The sequence below is a fragment of the Neovison vison genome, chromosome 8 (genome assembly GCF_020171115.1).
Source record: "Neovison vison isolate M4711 chromosome 8, ASM_NN_V1, whole genome shotgun sequence".
NCBI lineage: Eukaryota > Metazoa > Chordata > Mammalia > Carnivora > Mustelidae > Neogale > Neogale vison.
The window spans coordinates 143,919,332-143,940,291 of NC_058098.1; the positions used below are offsets into that span (position 1 = coordinate 143,919,332).

Consider the following 20,960-nt stretch of genomic DNA (forward strand, 5'->3'; position numbering starts at 1 on the left):
AGGCGAAGCACCCACCACACAGCTTTCTGGAACATTCTCCTTGCTGAGCTCCAGTGCAAGGTTGCTGTGACCACCCTGGAGGCGTGGAAGTAGCTTTACCAGGCGGGTTAGTGGAAGAGAGAGTGTGTAGCAGCTCACGTGCCCGGGGCCCAGAGCCTCGGAGGGCCGAGGCGACGCAGAGCTCCCCAGGCTGTGTGTCAGTCGCTGTCACAGACCGTTCCTCCCGTGTTCCCCGAACGTACCCTGACCCCCGGCTCCCTGCCGCCTCAGCTTTCTGTAATGGGAACAGACGGTGCGCATTCGGCTTCATGAGCATTCCCACACGGGTCCAGCCTCCTTGACCCCGTAGACAGCCGCCCCACGACTCCCTCCACACGCCGGGAGCAGTCAGTCCCCTCTGGAAGCCCACTGCCACCCCACCTTTTGCGGCGGGGGTCGCAAGAGGAAATGGCAAGGGGGTTGTGGGCCCCAGCCTCTTGCCAAGATTAAGGATGTTTTTGTTTTTTGTCTTTAATGTTGACCACTGAGGAATGACTGGGGACTGATAGGGTTTTAGCACACCTGTCCAAACCCTGCACACTGTTTCCCTTTGGAGAGTCGTTCTTTGTATGCTTGTAATCACCTTCTCTCTTTAATTTGCTTTAATTAAATTATCTTTATTCTGTAATGTTAATCCTGGAGCACACTGCTCTGCCCTCTGAAGGGCTTGTCTTCATGAGACTTGTAGGCGGGGTTGTACCTGCGGATGACGCAACGAGATCCTTCATTGTGTCTCTTCACTAACGTCTTGCTGTGGTGTGGCGTGTCTGTGACAGTGGGTGAGCCAGGGTCAGCACGTGGTTGAAGCTGTTGATGGTTACGTTGGGGCTCGTGCTGTGTATCACTCGTGTTGTGTGTGCATTCCCGACGCGGATGGGGTCTCCATCCTTTAGCTCCCCAACTTGTAGGACAATGAGATTGCCCTGTCCCAGCACCACCTTTTTAATCCGCTGTGGAATTCTCTCTCTTGTTCAAAAGAAAGAGCCGTGATGACAGTGGAAAAAGCTTACACAGGCTTTGGGTTTTCAAAGTGCTTCTCGACATTAAATAGTTCACTCAACTTTCTCTGCGTCTGGAGGAACACTTTGAAGCCAAAGGTGGGAAATAAAGTCTATTTTGATGCTGCTTAGTGTGGTGTTTAAGAAATGCAGAGGCAGGGTGCCTGGGTGGCTCAGTGGGTTAAAGCCTCTGCCTTCACTTGGGTCATGATCCCAGGGTCCTGGGATCCAGCCCCACATCGGGCTCTCTGCTCAGCAGGGAACCTACTCCCCCCACCCCTGCCTGCCTCTCTGCCTACTTGTGATCGCTGTCTGTCAAATAAGTAAATAAAATCTTTAAAATAAATAAACGCAGCAGTTCCTCTCATACAGAGTCTAGGTCTGTGTGCTGAGTGGGAACTCTTAGAGCTGCGTACGATGGTGTCCTCTGAAATCGTATTTCGGGACTGAGTCCTGACAGGTACCAAGTCAAACCGAAACTGATGAGGCAGACACTTGACTTGGACGCTGACCCTCTTAGCCTTCCTCCATCTCCGCACTCCTCCGGAAGTGAAGGTGGATCGTCCCTGGTTCTCTCGTCCTGGTCTCTCGTCCTTCTCTGCCTTCTCTCCGGAATCACGTGGTTCACATTTCTGGTTCCCAGTCCAAATCTGAAAGCTCTTCTCCAGCGCGTAACCATACATGATGGCTCAGAACTGATTGTCCAGCTTCAAACGTCTTGTTTTGTTTTCTGTGACAAAATTAGTTCACCTCTTGGAGTTCACCTCTTTTGCTCAGGTCACATTTCCAGTTTTTGCCAGAGCTCTTGGGCGTTTATCATTTGATGCATACTTTCCTCACTCTGAGCAAGCTGGTTGTTAATTTTACTTCTTTTCACAGGCTCTTCATTTTAATAAAGTTTGGTATTTCCAGTCTTTTCCTAGAAGAAATCCTTATAGACATGGAAGTGTTCCATTTGGGGTTCCATTGCTATCGTTAGAACACCCCTGACCTGGGGCACCTGGGTGGCTCAGTGGTTAGAGCTTCTGCTTTCAGCTCGGGTCATGATCTCAGGGTCCTGGGATCGAGCCCCACATCAGGCTCTCTGCTCAGCAAGGAGCCTGCTTTCCCTCTCTCTCCGCCTGCCTCTCTGTCTACTTGTGATCTCTCTCTGTCAAATAAATAAATAAAATCTTTAAAAAAGAATGTTTAAAAAAAAGAACACCCCTGAGCCTGTCTCACACAAGAACAGCTGCAGTGACAGACCGGGTCACACACAGCCCTTCCAGACTCCCGTGGAGGCGGCGTGTCGGTGGCTTGTGCACCAGAACGGCTCTGGATTTCCCGTTTACCTAATAAATCACCGGGAAACTTCAGGAGATGCTCCGTTTGCTTGTGGGACTTTGTAATTTAAAATGCAGAGCCAGGGGAACCTGAGGAGCTCAGTCAGCGAAGCGTCTGCCTTCGGCTCGGGTCATGATCTCAAGGTCCTGAGATCAAGTCCCGTGTCAGGCTCCCTGCTCGGTGAGGGGGGTGCGTCTCCTTATGCCCCTCCCCCTGCTGATGTGCCTCTGAGCTGACTCTCTTTCAAGTAAATAAATAATCTTTTAACACAATGCAGCATTGAAGGTGCGGGCAGTTTTGTTGAGGACTGTTCTTACAGTGAAGGCGGGGACACCACGTTCTTTGTCAGCCAGAGCCGTCCAGCGCCCCGTGTCCCAATAACCGGGCAGTGAAAGGAGAGATGCCAGCGGTGTGGCTCCTCCTCAGGCTGTCGGAGAATCGAGAACAAGGCAAGACCAGCAGAGTCGAGGGAGATGTCTGGGGAAACACGTGCAGCACTGTAATGCCCGGGCAGAGTCCTCCGAATGGGTGCTGTTAGTGCGGGCCAGAGGGCCCGTGTGTCCCCTGTAGGTGCTCTGCTGGGCCTCGTGGCAGGGTGGCCCCGTCCCAGAAGCCCCGCCCTGTCCCGAGGACGCCCATCTGCCCAGCACACGGCAGAGTTAGGCTGCTGAAGGAAGGGGCCCCCCCTGCACAGAGAAGCTAAGTGTCTCCGCTTGTCTGAGTCTGTTCTCTGCCCAGCACGAGGCCTGCTTCATTTCTGAGTCCTCTCTGCCTCTGTGCTTAGCAGTGTGGGCTCGCTGCATGGCAAAGGACCCTCGGAAATGAATTTTATAGGAGTATTTTCATTTAATGTTTCCTAAATGATTAATGAGAATGCTTCCAGCAGCCTGGAGTTAGGTCGTGACTATACTTGGGAATCTTCTAGAAAAACAGATCCACTGGGAATGATTTGTCCTCACAGATACTGACTAGCCCTGTATTTCAAGGCACGCTGACCCTGCAGGAGAGAGGCCTCGGGCTCGTGGGAAAAGCGTGCACATTTCAGCAGTCAGCACCCCTCAGCCTTGAGGGGTTCACGGAGTCCCAGCGTCAGACACCGGAGGTGGGGTCTGGCCGGACTAAGGCAACCAGGTAAAGGTGCTTTGATCTGCTTTTCCTTAAAAGTCCAAACACCCAGATTCGTGTCCCCGGGAGCCACGTTGAGTGCTACCTGCGGCCACCCCGCCCGGGGCTCTCTGCCGACAGGGTGGTGCCCTTGCTGCGAGGGACCCGGGACCGGCGGGTGCACACGAGCAGGGACAGAGAGGTCCGCAGGCTGCGCCCAGAGGTGCCTCCCTGCCCCAGAACCCCAGGCACATCCTGTCTGCACGGGAGAAGCGGGGGCCAGAGGCCTCGTGGCGGCAGGGGATCCGGACTCCGCCGAGTTGTTCCCTCTCACTGTTACATCAGGGCAAGGGAGCACATGTTAGTAGTTCTCAAATAACGTGCTATGTTTTTTCTTAACATAAAAGAATTTTTGCTTCACTAGTATTAGTTTTGTGATTTTATGTATGTCCCCACATTCAAGAAAGACGTGGGTGAATTTTGTCTCTCCCCCCCCCCTCCCCACGAGAAAGCCGCTGTGAGAGCTGCTGTACAGATGCAGGACCGAAGGGAGCCGAGAAACCCTACATCGGGGGCAGGAGTGTGGGTCGCCTCTTCCCCGGGCCGGCTCTGCACACAGGGGCCGAAGCGCGGACGTGCCCAAGCAGGGCTCACATGCACTCACGGTTCTGCCCTCTCCCATCCCCTCGCCCCGGTTCACCTCTGAACACCTTGAATTTGTCCTAGAAAGAGCAGCCAATAGCGGGGAAACATCATGTAGCTAAGGAGGGAGACATGCACCATGCGGTGTGTGATGGATATTGTGATGCTGACGGCCACTCGGGGCTGGGCGTGTGCAGGCACGTCCAGGCTGGTGCAGATGGCGGCTGGGTGGCCCTGGGCTGGGATGCTTTAAACTCACGGCAGGGAGGTCGTGGGTTGGAGCAGGGCTTTTTCAGTGTTCCTGTGCGCTCAGGGCCCCCGGAGCCTAGGCAGAGGCAGGGTCTCACACGGTGGGTCCCCACAGGGCCCCAGTCAGCAGTTGGGGGAAGGACCATGCTGAGAAGTGGGGTTCCGTGTAGTTCCCCATATTCCATAGGGGTTCCCCTTAGCTTTGAGTTCACTCGGGTGTCTGATTGCTTTCCGAAATCTGTTGATCTCTTCCTTTACCTGCCTGCATATCTTTATGCAACTAATTAAAATAATTTTAATTTACTTTTTGTCTCCTTCAGCTAAAAGTAAATATTTCATTTGAAGCTGTGAACTTTGCAGCTTCTCATATACCATACAGAAAATTTTTTTACACAAAAACATTTTTATAGCATTCATCAAACTGCAGACCACTTTTCTGTGGTTTGACTGTGAGCAGACTGCTCGCTTCACCGTACTCCGGAAGTTCATGTACAAAGTAGCCAGTTCTTAGAAAGTATTTTCCATAAAATTCAATCTATACCTAGTTAGGCACTTAGGTCAGCTCGCAAAGGTCTCTTTAACCATTAAATGTATCTTGAATAGAGGACTAATATCACTCCTTCAATTATAACTGGCTACCATATTTAGTATTTCTTTTTTTTTAAGATTTTATTTATTTTTGTATTTGATAGAGAGAGGTCACAAGTAGGCAGAGAGATCACAAGTAGGCAGTGAGGCAGGCAGAGAGAGGAGGAGAAGCAGGCTCCCCACCAAGCAGAGAGCCCGATGCGGGGCTCAGGATCCCAGGACCCTGAGATCATGACCCAGGTCGAAGGCAGAGGCCCAATCCACTGAGGAGCCCAGGTGCCCCCATATTTAGCATTTCTAAGAAAAAATATATTTTAATTCCAATTTGAGATCCCCCAAACACAGTTTTCTTTCCTTCTTAAGGAATGGATCCAATTTTACCTTTTTTCATGTGGCCTTCTACATACCCCAGTGGTGCTTCCTGAAAACTACATTTTCCTAAATATTTATGTTTAAGGGTGCTTCATATTTACAGAATCATTGATTGAACAGATAGTACAGAAAGTTCCATATACCCTCTCTTCTGTGCAGTTTTCATTAATATCTTGTATTATTGTTAACATATTGCTTTTGTGTAAGACATTTGTTATAATAGATTGGTACATTGTTACTAAATTCCTGTTAGAACTCAGTCGTGGTGGTGTACGTTCTTTGAGTCTGGACAAAGGGATAAAGACTCGTACCTGTCATTATGGTGTCCCGTGGAACAATTTCACTGCCCTTTCGACATCCTCTGTCTTCCCTCCCGCCGAGCCCGAGGAAACCAGCGGTATTTTGACTGGCTTCGTAGAGCTGTCCCTTGCGGATTGTCCTCTTGCTGGAATCCTGTAATATACAGCCTTTTCAGGCTGGCGTCTTCTACGTAGCCAGGTGCTTTTAGGGTGCCTCCAGGCCTTTTTGTGGTTTGGTAGCTAATTTCACGTTAGTCCTGAGAAGTATTGTCTGGATGTACCACAGTTTATTCACTCGCCTGTCAGAAGACATCTTGGTTGCTTCTGGTTTGGGGCAATGACAAATAAAGTCACTTTCTTGTGCCCGGTTTTGTGTGGACACACATTCTGAAGTTACGTGGGTAAATAACACGGGACTAGACGGTACGCCTGTGTTTGGTAACCGCCGGCCTGTCTTCCGGAGCAGTTGGACCATTTGCATTTTCACCAGCGATGAATGAGAGTTCCTGTTGCTCCACATCTTCACCAGCATTTGGTGTTCTCAGCTTTCTGGATTTTAACCATTCTCATGGGTGTCTAGTGATACTGTTACATTGTTTTAATTTGCAGTTTGTAGCTCCCTAATGACATGTCTATGATGGGGCACATTTTTCTTGCTTTTTTTTCATCTGTATACCTTTGTCAAGGTATCTGTTCAGATCTGTTGTCCATTTACTGAGTTGTTTTCTTACTGTTGATTTTTAAGAGTTCTTTGTGTATTTGGATACAAGCCCCTTACCAGATGTGTGTTTTGCTGATATTTTTCCCCCAGTCTTTGGCTTGTCTTCTTGTTCTCTTGACATCTTCTTTCACGGGGCAGTTTTTAATTTTAAGGAGTCTAGTGGTGGTTTTTTTTTTTCTTCTATGGATAGTGTTTTTGGTTTTGTATCTAAAAAGTTATCCCCAGACCCAGGTCGCTTAGATTTTCTCGTGTTCTGTTCTAGACATTTCCCAGCTTTGCATTTTACATTTAGGTCTGTTACCCATACTGACTTGAGCTTTGTGAAGGATGGGGGTCTTTCCCCCCACTTAGGTGTCTAGTCGCCCCAGCATTGTTTGCTGAAGGGACTGCCCTTTGTCCATTGACTTAGCTTTACCCCTGTGTCAGAGATCAGTTGACTGCATTTATGAAGCCTGTTTCTGGGCTTTCCGTTCTGTTCCATGGACGTGTTCTGTTCTTCTGCTAATGTCACAGTCTTTGCTCCACTACTGTCACAGTAAGTTGTAAAGCTGGGCAGTGTCTGTTCTCTGGCTTTGCTCATCTCTTCAGTGTCGTGAATAATGTACATTTATGATCTTCTCCCTCCCCACGTACAGCTGAGAAACAGGACGTCCACGTCCACAGAATCACAGGGGCTTTGGCTGTGATTGCTTTGGTTCTGCAGATGAAGCTGTGAGATGGGCACCTTGGCACTGTGGAGTCTTCATGTCTGTTCCGGGAGCACCTTTCCCGTCATTCCCATCTTCTCCGCTTTCTCTCACCAGAGCCTTATGATTTGCCTCATAAAGACTTTGTGCGTGTATTGCCAGATTTATATCTTACTATTTTATTTATGTTGGAGTTAACATAAATAGTACTGTTTGGGGATTTTGTTTTGTTTTGTTTTTGTTTTGAATAAGTATTTTTTTCTCTTTTTTTAAAAAAAAAAAAAAAGATTTTATTTATTTATTTGAGAGAGAATGCACCAGCAGGGAGGAGAAGCAGAGGAAGAGGGAAAAGCAGGCTCCCCGCTGGGTAGGGAGCCTGACGCGTGGCTGGATCCCAGGACCCCGAGACCATGACCTTCAGTGGCTGAGCCACCCAGGCACCCCAATATTCTTGTGTTTTTTATTTCAAATTTCAGCTATTCATTGCTGGTGTAAGTCAGACCAGTTGACTTACAGATTAACCTTGTATCTGTTCCTTTACTTGCTTATTTCTTGAGGAAGGTTGTTTTTGTTTTTGTTTTTTGTCAGTTCTTTGGGATTTTCCCTGTAGATGATTTTATAATCTGCAAAAACAGTTTTATTTCTTCTTTCTAACCTATACACCTTTTTCCTTTTTTTTTTTTTTTGTCTTATTGTATTAATTGGGACTTCTAGTATCATGTGCAATGGAAGTGGTAAAAAGAGGACGTCCTTTCCGTGTTCAGGATCTTAGGGGGAAAACATGTAGTTTCCCATCGCTAAGGCTGTTGTTAGCTATAGATTTCTGTAGATGACCCTTATCAAGCGGAGGAAGTTCTCCGTTCCTTTGCTGAGAGTTTTTATCACAACGTATTTGGTCAGATGTGGTTTTCGCATCTGTTGGTACACCATGTGCCTTTTCTTGTTTAGCCTCTTTGATGTGGTGGGGTACAATGATTTTTGAGTTGGATCGGGCTTTCGTAGCTGGAATAAATCCCACTTGGTCATGGTATATAATTCTTTTTATGCACCTTTGGGTTTGATTTGCTAATTTTTTGTTGGATTCCGTTTAATTGGATTTGATCTCCTGATCAAATTATCTCTCTTATATTTCTGATATTAGTAATTCATGTCCTCTCTTTCATTTCTTTGTTAGCCTGGCTAGAGGTTTATCAATTTTATTAATTTTATCAAAAAAAACCAACTTTGATTTTATTGGTTTTCTCCGTTGATTTCGTGTTTTCAATGCCATTGAAATCTGCTCTAATTTTTATTTTCTTTTTCTTCTATATTGCATGCCTCTCTCTAGTATTCTAAGGTGGAACATGCTGATTTTGAAATTTTCTTTCTTTTCAGATATATTCATCTAATGCTGTGAAATGCCCTCCTAGCACTGCTTTTGAGCATCTCACAAATTTTGATAAGTTGTACTTTGACTCTGATTTAGCCCCAAATGACTTTGCATGTCCTTTTAACTGCAGACACGTCCTCAGGCGCGAGGGCTCGCGGCGTGCACAGCTCGTGCTTCTGCCACCTCATCTTGTATTCCGCTCATTTGCAAACCAGTGTGGGAACGTGCAGTTGAAGGTTGTGTCTGTGCTTATCCTACAGAACTTACAGAGTTCTAGAGTATTCTCTGTCTGCCAGTGAATTCTGACCCACGCGGGAATGATTATCACCTGCTCTTGACTTCATACGAAGGGTTGGAAATGACACCACGAATGTGTGGCCCGCCAGGGTGGCACAGTCCTGTAGTGAGTGATGCTCACGGTCAAGATGCTTCTTTCCAGGAACCAGAGACAGCTCATTTCAGAATGGAAATTCAGTCATTCATCCTCTTCAGACATAGGAATTATGAGGTGCTCTAGTGTTCTAAAAAAACCAAGTGGGGGGGGGCATTTAAAAAAATTTTTTTTAAATTCAATAACTGTCACCTTTTCTCTGGACTTAAATCACCACAGAAGCTACATTTTGTGGAGTTCCTTATTTGTGACTTCCCTGTAGGTCTTCCTTCTGTCTTTGTTAAACGCCACAGGGCATCCCAGCATGTCAGGGAAGGAGCAGCTCGGTTGGGAAGCCGTCTTGGTGTGGCTCGCGGCGGACTCGCCCTGGCGATTAGCGGTCCGGCGGGCGGGCAGAGGACGGAGAGGCTGAGTCGCTTGCAGGCGTCCTGTAGCTTGTTTGCTGACCATCTCCAAACTGTACTTTGCATCCAGACATTTCCCTCTAGTCTGCGTGGAAGAGCCTCCTCTGAGTCTGCGGGGCCGCCCCATGTTGCTCTCTTCACATCCATCATCTCCTGTGTGACCAGCTCAGGCTGTTTGGTCATTTAATGGTTTTTAGGTACTTCGTGTACATACCGTATGTCAGATCCCAGTCCTGGGAGAAGAGACATGGCATCAATAAAGACATCTCCTCATCCCGGGAGACGTAGCCACAACCAGACACCGTCTCAGGTCACTTCGGGGGCAGCCCTTCTTCGGAGAGCTGCCCTGTCCCCCCGCAGCTCGCTCGCCGACGGTCCCTGGGGGCGGAGTTTTCATGTGCAGCTCCCTTGCCTGCTGTCGGGGCACCTGTGACAGAGCCTTTGCCCAGAGCCACACTCACACACGGGCACGCACACACGTGTACACGCACTCACACGTCACTGAATCAGGCTAAGCTCCAGCCTCGACCTGGGCCCGAGACTCACCTTCACCCCCTTTCCCTCCCTCATCCTTACGTGCTCACAGAGCATCCTTTCGGGGTCTCCTTCTAGGGACGCCAGCCTGAGTCGGCAGCCTCCCGCTTGAGCTTGTCCTACCAAGAACACATTTCAAAAATCCTTGAGTGTTTTGCGGTTTCTTTTACTGGAGGCGGACGCAGTCCCTAGTTAAAGCACAGCTACGGCAACGGTAGGGACCTCCGCCTTTCTCCTCAGGTAGTTGTCTAGAACATACGTCTACACGGCTTTACTGAGAAAACCGGCAGGTATTTTATCACTGGCATCGTTGGATATTTTACCAAGAAATGCAGGGATTGTGTCGGCCCGTCTGCGGGGACATTGGCTGTTCCCTCCTTGAAGTGTGTGAGGTAGGGAAGCGTGCAGAAGGACAGCGGACTGACTCAACTCTGACTTTGATTCCAGGCTCCATGGTCCCCTTCTCCATGCGGATCCTGCACGCGGAGCTTCAGCAGTACCTGGGGAATCCGCAGGAGGCCCTGGACAGGCTCCACAGAGTGAAGGCCGTCTGCAGCAAGGTAGCGATGGCTCCGTGGTCACCTGCTTTGTCCCCCTCCCCTCCCGACGGAGAGTGCGCACCGCGTCACTTCCTGCCCAGCCCTCCCCGATGACTGCCATCACCGCTGCCCCAGAAAGGGGGACCCAGTGCATCCTGACCCGTACTCTTTGTTCTCGCTGAAATTGCTTTAGGGGACAGTGAATGTTTTTTGGCAACACTTGGGGCCTGAGATCCTTGTTCCTTAGTTGTTGTTGCTGTTGTGGAGGGACGATGAACACACAATATTGCGTCTGTCCCTGTGCGGGACTCAGCGGCTGTGGACATTAGGGAATCCTCGCCATGGAAAGTTGTGACGGTGATGCTGGCTGTTGTCCCGTGCTGTCCGTCAGCTTCCTGTGTCTTAGTTACCGTCCACCTGAGGGTTTACCCCTCTCGGTCCGCTTCACCTGTTCTAGTCTTCCCTCCCTCTGGCAACTGTCAGTTTGTTCTCTGCGTCTGAGTCTGCTTCTGTTTTGTTCGTTTTGTTTTTTAGATTTCACATGTGGGTGAAGGCATAGTGTTTCTTTGACTTATTTCACTCGGATGACCGTCCGTAGAGCCACCCTGTCGCAGACGGCAAGCTTTCACTCCCTTGACGGCTGAGTAGTACTCTGCCGTGTGTCCGCGCCGCACCGTTTTTACCTCCTCGTCCGCTGACCGGCATTCAGGTGGCTGCCACGTGTGGACTGGTACCATACAGAGTCTTGTAATGAACGTAGAGGGGCACACGTCTTTTTGAATTCACGGTTTCATTTTCCTCAGATAAGTGCCCAAAAGCAAGCTTGCTGGATTGTACACTAACTCTGTGTTTAATTTTTGGAAGAACCTCCATGTTGTTTTCCAGAGTGGCTGTACCAGCTCGCGTTCCTTCCGGCGATGCACAGGGTGCCGCTTTCTTCACGCCCTCCCCGACCCTTGTTTTCTCTTGTCTTTGATACCGGCCGTTCTGAGAGGTGTGAGGTAACACCGCGTTGTGGCGTTGGTGTGCATTTCCACGACGGTGAGGGATGCGGCGCCTCTTTCCATGTGCCCGTTGGCCGTCCCCACGTCTTCTTTAGAAAACTGGTCTGTTCGGGCCCTCTACCTGGTTGAGTTGTTTTTTTTTTTTTTTTTTTTTTTAAAGATTTTGTATTTATTTGTCAGAGAGGGAGAGAGAGCACAGGCAGACAGAATGGCAGGCAGAGGCAGAGGGAGAAGCAGGCTCCCTGCTGAGCAAGGAGCCCGATGTGGGACTCGATCCCAGGACGCTGGGATCATGACCTGAGCCGAAGGCAGCTGCTTAACCAACTGAGCCACCCAGGCGTCCCCTGGTTGAGTTTTTTTACACTGACTTTTCTGAGCTCTTTATATATTTTGGATATCAGAGATATCATTTGCAAATACCTTCTCCTGTTCAGTAGGTTACCTATTCATGTTGTTGCTGATTTCGTTCGCTGTGCAAAAGCATTTTAGTTTGATACAGTCCCATTTGTTTATTTTTGGGGGTTTTTTGTTGTTCTTGCCTAAGGAGACAGATCCAAAAAAATATCACTAGTACTAGCGTCACAGAGCTTCCTGCCTATGTTTTATTCTAGAAGTTTTATGGTTTTAGGTTTTACATGTAAGTCTTTATCCACTTTGAATTCATTTCTCTGTCTGGTATGAGAAAGTCTGGTTTCATTCTTCTGCATGTGGCTGTCCGGTTTTCCTGACCTTGTTCGAAAAGACTGTCTCTTCCCCATTGCATATGCTTGTGTCCTTTGTCGTAGATGAAGTAACCATAGAAGGATGGCTTGCGTCCTCAGCTCTGTCCGACCGCATTGCTCTGTGTGTCTGTTCTTGTGCCAGTACCAGACCGTTGGGGTTATTAAGCTTCTAGTGTAAGAAACCAGGGACTGTGATTCCTCCAGCTTTGTTCTCTTTCTCAAGACTGCTTTGGCTGGGGGTCTTCCATGTTTCCGTATGAATTGTAAGTCGCTTATTCTAGCTCTATGAGAAGTGCCATCGGTGTTTAGGTAGGAACTGCGTCGGATCCGTTGGGAATTTTGACAGCATTCTTCTGGACCTCAGCACAGAACGTCTCTCCGTGTATTTGCATCATCTCCAGTTTCTCTCATCGCTGTCTTCCATTTTCTGAGTACAGGGCTTTCACCTTCTTCGCTAAAATTATTCGTGGGTATTTTATTCTCTTTTATGTAGTTGTAAATGGGGTTTTTTTTAAATTTCTCTTTCTGATAAGTTGTTATTCTTGCATACAAATGCAGCAGATTTCCACATACTGATTTTGTATCCTGTAAGTTTAATGACTTCATTTATTGGGTCTAACAGTTTCCAGGTGATGCTTTAGGGTTTCCCGTGCGCGGTATCATGTCATCTGTGAATAGTGACGGTTTTAGTTCCTTCCGATTTGGAGGCCTGTTGTTTCTTGTCTGACGGCTGCAGCAGGGACTTGCAGCAATAGGCCGAGCGCAGCGGCCGGCGTGGGTACCCGTGGCTTCCTCCTCGTCTTCCAGGGGCCCTCTCGGTGCCGGACCGCCGAGCGCGTTAGCTCTGCACTTGCGCACGTGGCCGTCCTCCTGTTGGGGTCACTCCCTCTGTACCCACTTCGTGGAGAGTTTTTATCGTCAACGGACGCTGTGTCACACGCTGCTTCTGCATCTGTGGGGTATCGTGGGCTTTTCCGTCCTCCTTCGTTCGCGTGGCGTCACGTTGACGGACTCGGGGTCCTGAACCGTCCTTGCACCCCTGGGCTGCGTCCCGCTTGCTCACAGCGTGTGACCCTCTCACTGTATAGTTGAATTCCGTTTGCTCATACTTTGTTGGGGACTTTGGTATCTGTGTTCATCAGGGATGTTGGCCTGAGACTTTCTTTTTTGTTTTTCTCCTTCCCTGGTGTCTTTGTCTGATTTGGGTATCAGGGTAATTCTGGCCTCGTAGAATGAGCTGAGAAGTGTTCCTTCCTCTTCAGTTTTATGGAATCGTTGGAGAAAGATATGTGCTACCTCTTTTTAAAATGTTTGGTGGGATACACCTGTGAAGCCGTCTGATCCTAGACTTGCGTGTGTTGGGAGTTGCTTGATCACCGATTCAGTTTCATTACTGGTAATTGGTCTGTTCGGATCTGCTGTTCCTTGCCGATGCAGTCTTGGAGGAGTGTATGTTTTTAGGAATTTATCCATTTCCTCTAGCTTGTCCAGTCTGCTGGCATGTAATTCTTCTTTAGTGTTACCCGTAGATCAGAAGCTGGGACGTACTCTCCTGTGTAAACATCACGTGCCCTTGGGTGTGGCGGACCGTCCACGTGTCCTGCAGATGCTGCGGGCCCCTACCTTGTGCCTCACAGGGACACTGGCACAGTCTTTAACAAGATAATGGTTTCAAACGTTCCGGAATCAAAGCAAATTATATTGTATAACGACAGTTGTCATTCATAATACTGGCTCCAAAAAAAAAAAAAAAAAAAGTCAGAGGCATAATACTGGCTCCAAAGGCTGATGAGATTCAGAAGTGCTTTCTGAATTGTTCTTGGTTGGGAAGTAACAATTATGTAGAAGGCACCAAGTGGCATCAACAGAAGATCAGATGATTCCCTCTAGTGAGATTAGGAGGAGATGCCGGATTTAGAGTCTCTCCATCGCCACATAAGCCCCCTTGGTGAGCTTCCTCTCTCCTGCTGGGCGGCCACGTGGCTCCCCTACAGGTGTCCCTTCCCCCCCCATACAGAGTGAGGCTGGTTCCAACTGGTTATGCCCCCCAGGCACTCTGGAGCCCGAAGAGGTTTGTCTTTTTCCTTTCTCTTTTTTTGGAAGACTATACTTTTTTTTTTTTAAGTTGGTTTATGTAACGTGTATTGTATTACCATTTGCAGAGAGGTAGGAGAGTTCAGTGATTCATCAGCCGCATACAACACTGTTGCGTGACGTATGATGTCACTCACACGTGGGATTTAAGAGAGGTTTGTGTCTGACCCAGCTATGCGTCAGGACAGTTCTGACTGGGCTCATTCACCTGCAGGTCTGTCTGGGCACCTGCTGTGCACGGCGGGGTTGGGGGGAGCAGGGTGGAGACCGTACACCTGTGTCCTCTGCAAGCGTCCTGGGCAACTGCTTGTCTTCCCCCACCGTGTTCTGTTTAGGCCTCTCGTCAGTACGTCCTGGTCATGCAGAATTACCTGGCGGGAGGTCTGTGTTCAAGCCAGGGTTCATTTACTCGAGATGGACAGAATCTGAAAATAGGAAAAGCCCGCACAGCACTCTCGGGACAGCGTGGCCGTGGTGGGGTCAGCTTAGTTCTGTGGCTGGATCACGTGTGCGCGGGTCTGCTCTTGGCACGGCCCGTGGTCCTTGGCCTTCCCTCGCAGACGAGAGGTCAGAGATTGGGCCCCCGGACTCGGAGGTCCCATCCAACACTAGCAGGCTGGTTTTCTGAGTCCATCACAGCCAGCGGGAAACCCAAGGAAAGATTTAAACCGGAGGCTGTTGGCCAGCACAGTTCCCAGCATGCTCTGTGCTCCTTCCTGGGTCTCTCAGCCTCCGCCCGCGCCCGGCTGTGCCAGAGGTCAAACACGCTGGTCATGGGGTCGCCAACAGCAGGCGAGCTGCGCTCACACCGGAACAGATGCTGTGCCGCGTGTCACACCCCCGTCACCTCCATTACTGCTCCCAGTGGCTCTTGAGGTCATGGCGTCCCCATTGTGCAGCTGTGGAGACGGAGCCTCACGGGACTGAGTCACCAGGCTGGGAAGGTGAACTGGCAGAGGAGCCTGGACTGAAACAGGTCGCCTGGTTCCAGACACCTGGTCCCTGCTCGTCCGTGGAGTCAAACTGCAGCCCCCTGCTCCCCGCACGTGCACGGTGTTCCTGCCGCCTTGCGGGGGGGGGGGGCCTCCCGAACTCGCCCTCGAGTGGCCACTCCCGCTGTCCACGCTCTGCCAGAGGTTGGTCCCCGTGGGTCTAGGGAACGGAGGGCTCTTCGCTCTTCGCCGGTGAGGAGGCAAAAGCACGACGTAGCGTCTCCTCGGGTGACATTCTCCACCTGCCCCTCCCTCGGTTTTCCTTCCCCCGCCTGCACGCCTGTCCCAGCCTCCTGCCTGCCCCGGGCCGGTGGTGGTGAGGTCTGGGGCGCGGGCTCAGCACAGCCCTGGCGCACACGGCTTGGCCCGGCAGTGTCCGGCTGTGGGCGTGGAGCCGGGCCACCCGCTCGGGTCTTCAGCACAGATGGGGACAGGCGGGAGGTCAGTGCCGGGACTGCGCGTGGCGGCCTCGGACCGATCAGGAGCCTTGGCGCTGGTCTGAGATGCTTTCCTCAAGGACGGTCTGCAAACCCCAGTCCTCGTTTCTGGGAAGAAAGCGGAGTTACTCGGTTCCCATTCCCTGAAGAGCTCTCTCTCTGTCTTGTGCTTCCGGTGTTCGAGCGATGTCTGTTGCTGGTCTTCAGGGTTATTGTTGCGGGCCGGGGCTCTCGAGTGAGATGCTTGGGGCAGGGTGAACGTGGACACCCAGGTGGTGCAGGGCTGCCACCCCTCGGGGAGGAGGCAGCTGGGGCGCCTCAGGCTGCTGTCTGTGCCGGCAGTCGCTCTTGCTGTGCCGTCCAGTCGTTGCCCCGAGCGCAGGTTCGGCCCCTTCGCGGAGCTCCCGAATGGGAAGAGACCACCTCCTTCTGCTGCAGCCGCAGGGAGCAGCTGGGGCGGATGAGGAGGAACCGCCACGACCGTGGCCGCTGCCCAGGGGGCCGGCATCCTCTCTGCAGGTTGGGGCTCCATCACCCACCTTGGGAGACAGCCCAGATGGGGGTCTCCCCTTGATTCCACTCTGTGCCACCTTAACCACAGAAGGAGGGCACCGGACGTGGGGTGTCCCAGAGACATGGGACCTGGGGCGTCCCGGAGACAGCGGACGTGGGGTGTCCCAGGACCGGCCAGGCCTGGGGTATCAAGGCTTGATGTGGTTTCCAGATGGTTATCTCGGCCATTACAGCTGTGACGTGGGAAGTGATTCGTGACCCAAGACTAGCTGTGGAAGCCGGCCGCAGGGCGCTGGGCCGGTCTCGGAGCGGAGTCCCAACCACTGCAGGGAAGCGCAGCGGCGTGTTAGCTGTGCAGGTACCAGAACACGGGCCATTTTGTTATCTTTTCCCAGTCGCACGTTGTGTTAGCATGTATTCGTTTTACAGTTAGTTGTTCTTTATTGCCAAAAACTACACGGGCCTGCAGGGCAACTGGAGGCGAAGGCCAGCCCGTGGTGCGGCCGGTGGCAGGAGGCGGCCCAGGGGTGGGTCTGGCTCCCCATAAGCAGGGCAGCGTGTGGCTCTCGGTGGCCACCAGCCGTGGGACAGAGGAGGCCAGGCTTTCCCCAACGTGGAAGACTCCCCAGAGGCTGGTCATGGATTCCGCATATCCTACTGGGGAGCCCAAGAGTAGGTCGTGGCCGTGGGTCCTGCCGCAGCCCGGCTTCAGCGGCACGTCACTCGTCTCTGCCGTGAGGTCGGAAGTGTTGGGCTAAGTGTGACTACACCAGTGACTGCACCAGACTCGATTTAAACGTGCTCCCAGGGCGTGGAAAGTGGGGACCGTGGTCGGAGCAGCCGGTGCCTCCTTCCTGCGGGCCTGGCCTCTGGCTGCCCTGCAGGCTACTCTGCCGTCAGCCCCAAGACACCTTCCCAGGCCGGTTGGGAAACAGCCAGAAGAACACGTGTGTGCCCTGCTGGCCTGAGTAGATCCAGCCCATAAATAACGATGCCAGAGTAGCTTGAGGTGTGGGCTGTCGCTGGTACGGACCCACGGCTGTGGTTTTGAGTTCAGCTCCGTCCCTCCCGCACCCCAGGTGAGCCTGGCAGCGGGCACTGTGTCAGAGAAGTGCTGGTTTAGAGACCCCCCAGCAGAAGGAGCTGGGGGGGAAGACAGGTGTCTGCGTGCTCTGGAAAACTCTAGAAAGAACGCACGCGGCAGTGTCAATGCAGGTCATCTCTACTGATGGGTGCTAGTAAGGCAGAGAAGAGAGCTGTTTCTGGGAAGGGTTCGTATCTTCTAAGAGTGGAGCCGAGAATGGCTGTTGTCCGCCCCACTAGCCAGCTTTTCGGGAGCGTGCGAGGAGGCTGGCCATCAGCATGCCAGCAACGTCTGGCCACTGCCAGGCCTCGCCTGACCCGGACGGTGCCGCAGCCCCCCTTTGCTGCTGCTCCAGCAGAGAGCAAATTGATTGTGGCTTAATCAGATAAGGTGGGAGGGATGGGTGGGTGGGCAGACGTATTTGAGAGATTGCAGACGGCTCCTGCTTCCTGGCTCCAGGCGCGTCTCTGCCCTTTGCCGTAGATCCTCAGGCTCCCACTGTGCGTCCCCGGAGAGCCCTCGCAGGAGGTGACAGGAGCGTCCTCGTTGTTGGAGATCAGGCTGGGAGAGGCGCAGGCTCCTGGCCCCGTGCATGTTCAGAGTGTAGCTCACGGAAGCCCCCAGGTGTCCCTATCATTGGGGTTTTGCAAGATTTGTCTTAACTCGTGGTGGAAATTTACACCCTTAGACACGTCAGGTTGCATCTTTGCAAGTCTTAGGACATGGGCTTGGGAATGTGGGCGGTGCCCTCGGCAGCATGAAATCTGATGCCCCAGAAGTGAACCAGGAGGCACGGAAGTTAGGGACCGGTACAGCCCGACTGGGGCCTGCTAGCCCAGTAGGGAGCGGGCCTCGGTGGAATGAGGAGGTCTGGAATTCTGCATTCCACACTTGGGTATCTTGGCGTTGTGTAGTCTCTCCCTCTGTGACCTGCATGGAAAGCAGAGAATGTTCTTTCAGGGTGTGAACCCCCGGAGGACAGTGTCTGTCCACAGCAGTGGTTGGGAGGGGCTAGAGTCAGGCAGGCGGGGAAGCTTTCCTGGCGGAGTGACTGATGCATGACAGCCCCGAGCTCCTCATCTGTAGATATGGGGGGTCACCAGCTGCCTCAGGGCTGTGTGCAGTTTAGATCGGGGTGTGAACCAGCGACTTGGCGTGGTGCCTGGTCCATGAAGTGTTTAATATTCCTTGAGTGGCTTGAAGCAGCTCCAAGAAACCTCTTTTCACTTTGGAAAGCCTCTTCCAGAACTTCCCTTGGAGACTGTGGTGAGGAGAGGTCGGTTTCGAGACTTTCTAGAGAAATCCAAGCCCCTGTAGGGAAGACTTGCTCTCATTTTGGTCTTGACTCAAGTAGGTTGTTAATCTTTGGGTCCTTGAATTAGGACCAGCGACCAGCTGTCTGTACACTGGATGCTTCGTGCATAAAACCCGTTACCCAAAACTCCCCCCTGTCCCCTGCAGCCCGTGACAGCCCACCAACGGGAGAGGTACGAGGCTCCTTCCCCAGAGCTTTCCGTCAAACTGGTCCCCAGACCATGGGTCCCCAGAATGTTATCTGAAGCTCATTAAAAGTCCAGGGTTTGGGGCCATACCAAAGGCATACAAATCAGAACCTGAAGTTTAGAATACCAGATGCCAAGGTCACGTGTGTGCTCCAGGGTCCAGGGTCCATGAACTTAGAGGATTTCTGGAGGAGTGTGAATGGCATGCTGCTGTGGACCGGGCTGGTGCATCCTGCCTTGCTCGCTGTGGGGAGAGACCCAGGAGTACTTGTCAGTGTCTCACCTGGACATGGGCCTCCATCATTTTGTCAAGGACAGAGGGATGGGGACCGGAAATGGGACCTTACCACGGTTGTAGACCAGATAGCTGGGGCTTTGGGTTGGCGGTGTTTGTGTCCCTCCTCTTCGCAGAACTGACGATCCGGAGGTGAGCACATGAGGCCTGTGTGACGTCTGCGTGTTGGCATCGGGGCGGGGCTCCCACTTCCTTTCCTGGGACATTTCTGTTGCTGCCCTGCAGCTGCCCACCCTTCCCCTGCCAGCTCTGCCCACACCTCCCTCCGCAGTCACTGCTCCAGCCCCCGGACTCCTGGTGCCCTGTGACTCAGCTCGGGCTGCAGATACGGTGGTCCTGGAGGTGGGTCCTCGGCCACCTGCGGAGAGGCCATGGCGCGAGGCCACCCCGTGACCAGGAGGATACTGCGCCACACGTTTCTCCAGCCGTTCTTGACCTTCTTCCCGTCCAGCCTCCGTTCCAGCCGAGGCGCAAGGACTTCCTTTCCTGGTCAGATTGGCTGAAATGTGTCATCTCGCCCTGTTTAGACCCTACTAGCTACCCTCTGTGGTTCCAACTTTGAGCCCAGCGCGTCCAGAGCGAGCGAGGGGCTCCTGCAGGTGCCGACAGGCCCTGCTCACCCTCCCTGCCGTGTCCACGGGGCCCGGGCGTGAGAACGCCCAGAGCCTGTGGCTCACTGAGGGAGACGTTAGCTGGCAAGGGATCCCACGCACGAAAGGATTTTTCCCCGAAAGCCCGTGCCCTGAGGCAGGAAGGACCGCTCTGACCCAGCGCCTCTTCAGTTAGCACTTTCTTCCTCTCCCCCGAGAAGCCTTTGCTCTCCGTGCTCTGCTTTCCTCGTCCTGCCACTCAAAAAACACGTTCTCTACCCAGATTCCAGGGGCGACAGCCTTTTTTTCTTTCCAAGAAAAGCCTAAACACAAAAGAGGAAACCCAAAGTTAGGACCCAAACCGTGGACGCCGTGGAAGGTGACAGTTGCTCTGGGCGTATTTGAGACGTTTAAAAAGGCCGCACCCGCCGCGGGCCTGGAGGGACGAGACGGGTATTTCCACAGAAGTTAATAATCATCCTCATGGGTAACATGCTTGACGCCTTTCTTACAAAGACAAAACAGCTGCCCGGTGTCTGATGTCTCCGAGAGCTTTATGAGCGCCACAAACCCAGTCTCCACCACCCGCCAGAGAGGCTTCCCCTCCGCTAGGCCTCCCTGGGGGGCGAATGGAGGTATTTAAAATGTGTCTGTGTGAAACAGCCCTTGACAAATTGGTTTTCATGCAGGGAAATCTGCTCCTCCTAGAATATATTATGACAAAGTCTAGAAGCAAATTCATTTTTTATGATTTTGTTGTTCTTACTTGGAATTACTGCAGATCCTAACAAATTTGGAGCAAGGCTTAGCTGAAGACGGGACCATGAGCAGCATCACACCGGAGAACAGACAAGGTCAGTAGCCAGACTTCTCATTAAATAACTACCGAGAGTTGTCAAAAGATTCGGCCCAAAGGGTTTCTTGTGTCTCGTCCTTTCTTTTTTTTTTTTTTTTTTTAGATTTTATTTATTTATTTGTCAGAGGGAGAGGGAGAGAGAGCGAGCACAGGCAGACAGAGAGGCAGGCAGAGGCAGAGGCAGAGGGAGAAGCAGGCTCCCTGCCGAGCAAGGAGCCCGATGCGGGACTCGATCCCAGGACGCTGAGATCATGACCTGAGCCAAAGGCAGCTGCTTAACCAACTGAGCCACCCAGGCGTCCCGTGTCTCGTCCTTTCTCACGCATTACTCCGTAATGCACTGGTCCTTGTGTGAGTTCATTGCGCGTTCCTGATTTGGGAAGCCAGGCACCGGGCCTGGCACTGTTGGTACATGAAGAGCAAACACAGGCGTGAGGGCTGCCCACAGGCAGCCTCATTGAGTACAGAGGACCCGCCTATACCCAGTAATCCAGAAACCAGTGTGGCTTCCATGCTGGGTAAGTGCTGGGAAGGAGGGGAGCTCAGGCCTTCCTGGAAGGGGCGTTCCTGGGAGGGTCTGCCTGCCAGAGCCACAGCCTTGGCAGGGGGAGTG

The 20,960-nt window shown here is 51.9% G+C and overlaps 1 protein-coding gene across 1 annotated transcript in view; it reads left to right on the plus strand.

Moving 5' to 3' along the window:
- Window positions 1-20,960, plus strand: part of TRAPPC12 (trafficking protein particle complex subunit 12) — a 71,094-nt gene that overhangs the window by 34,809 nt on the left and 15,325 nt on the right. The window contains 2 exon segments of the mRNA XM_044262169.1: window positions 10,167-10,279; window positions 20,273-20,345. Of these exon segments, the coding sequence (XP_044118104.1) occupies window positions 10,167-10,279; window positions 20,273-20,345 (186 nt within the window).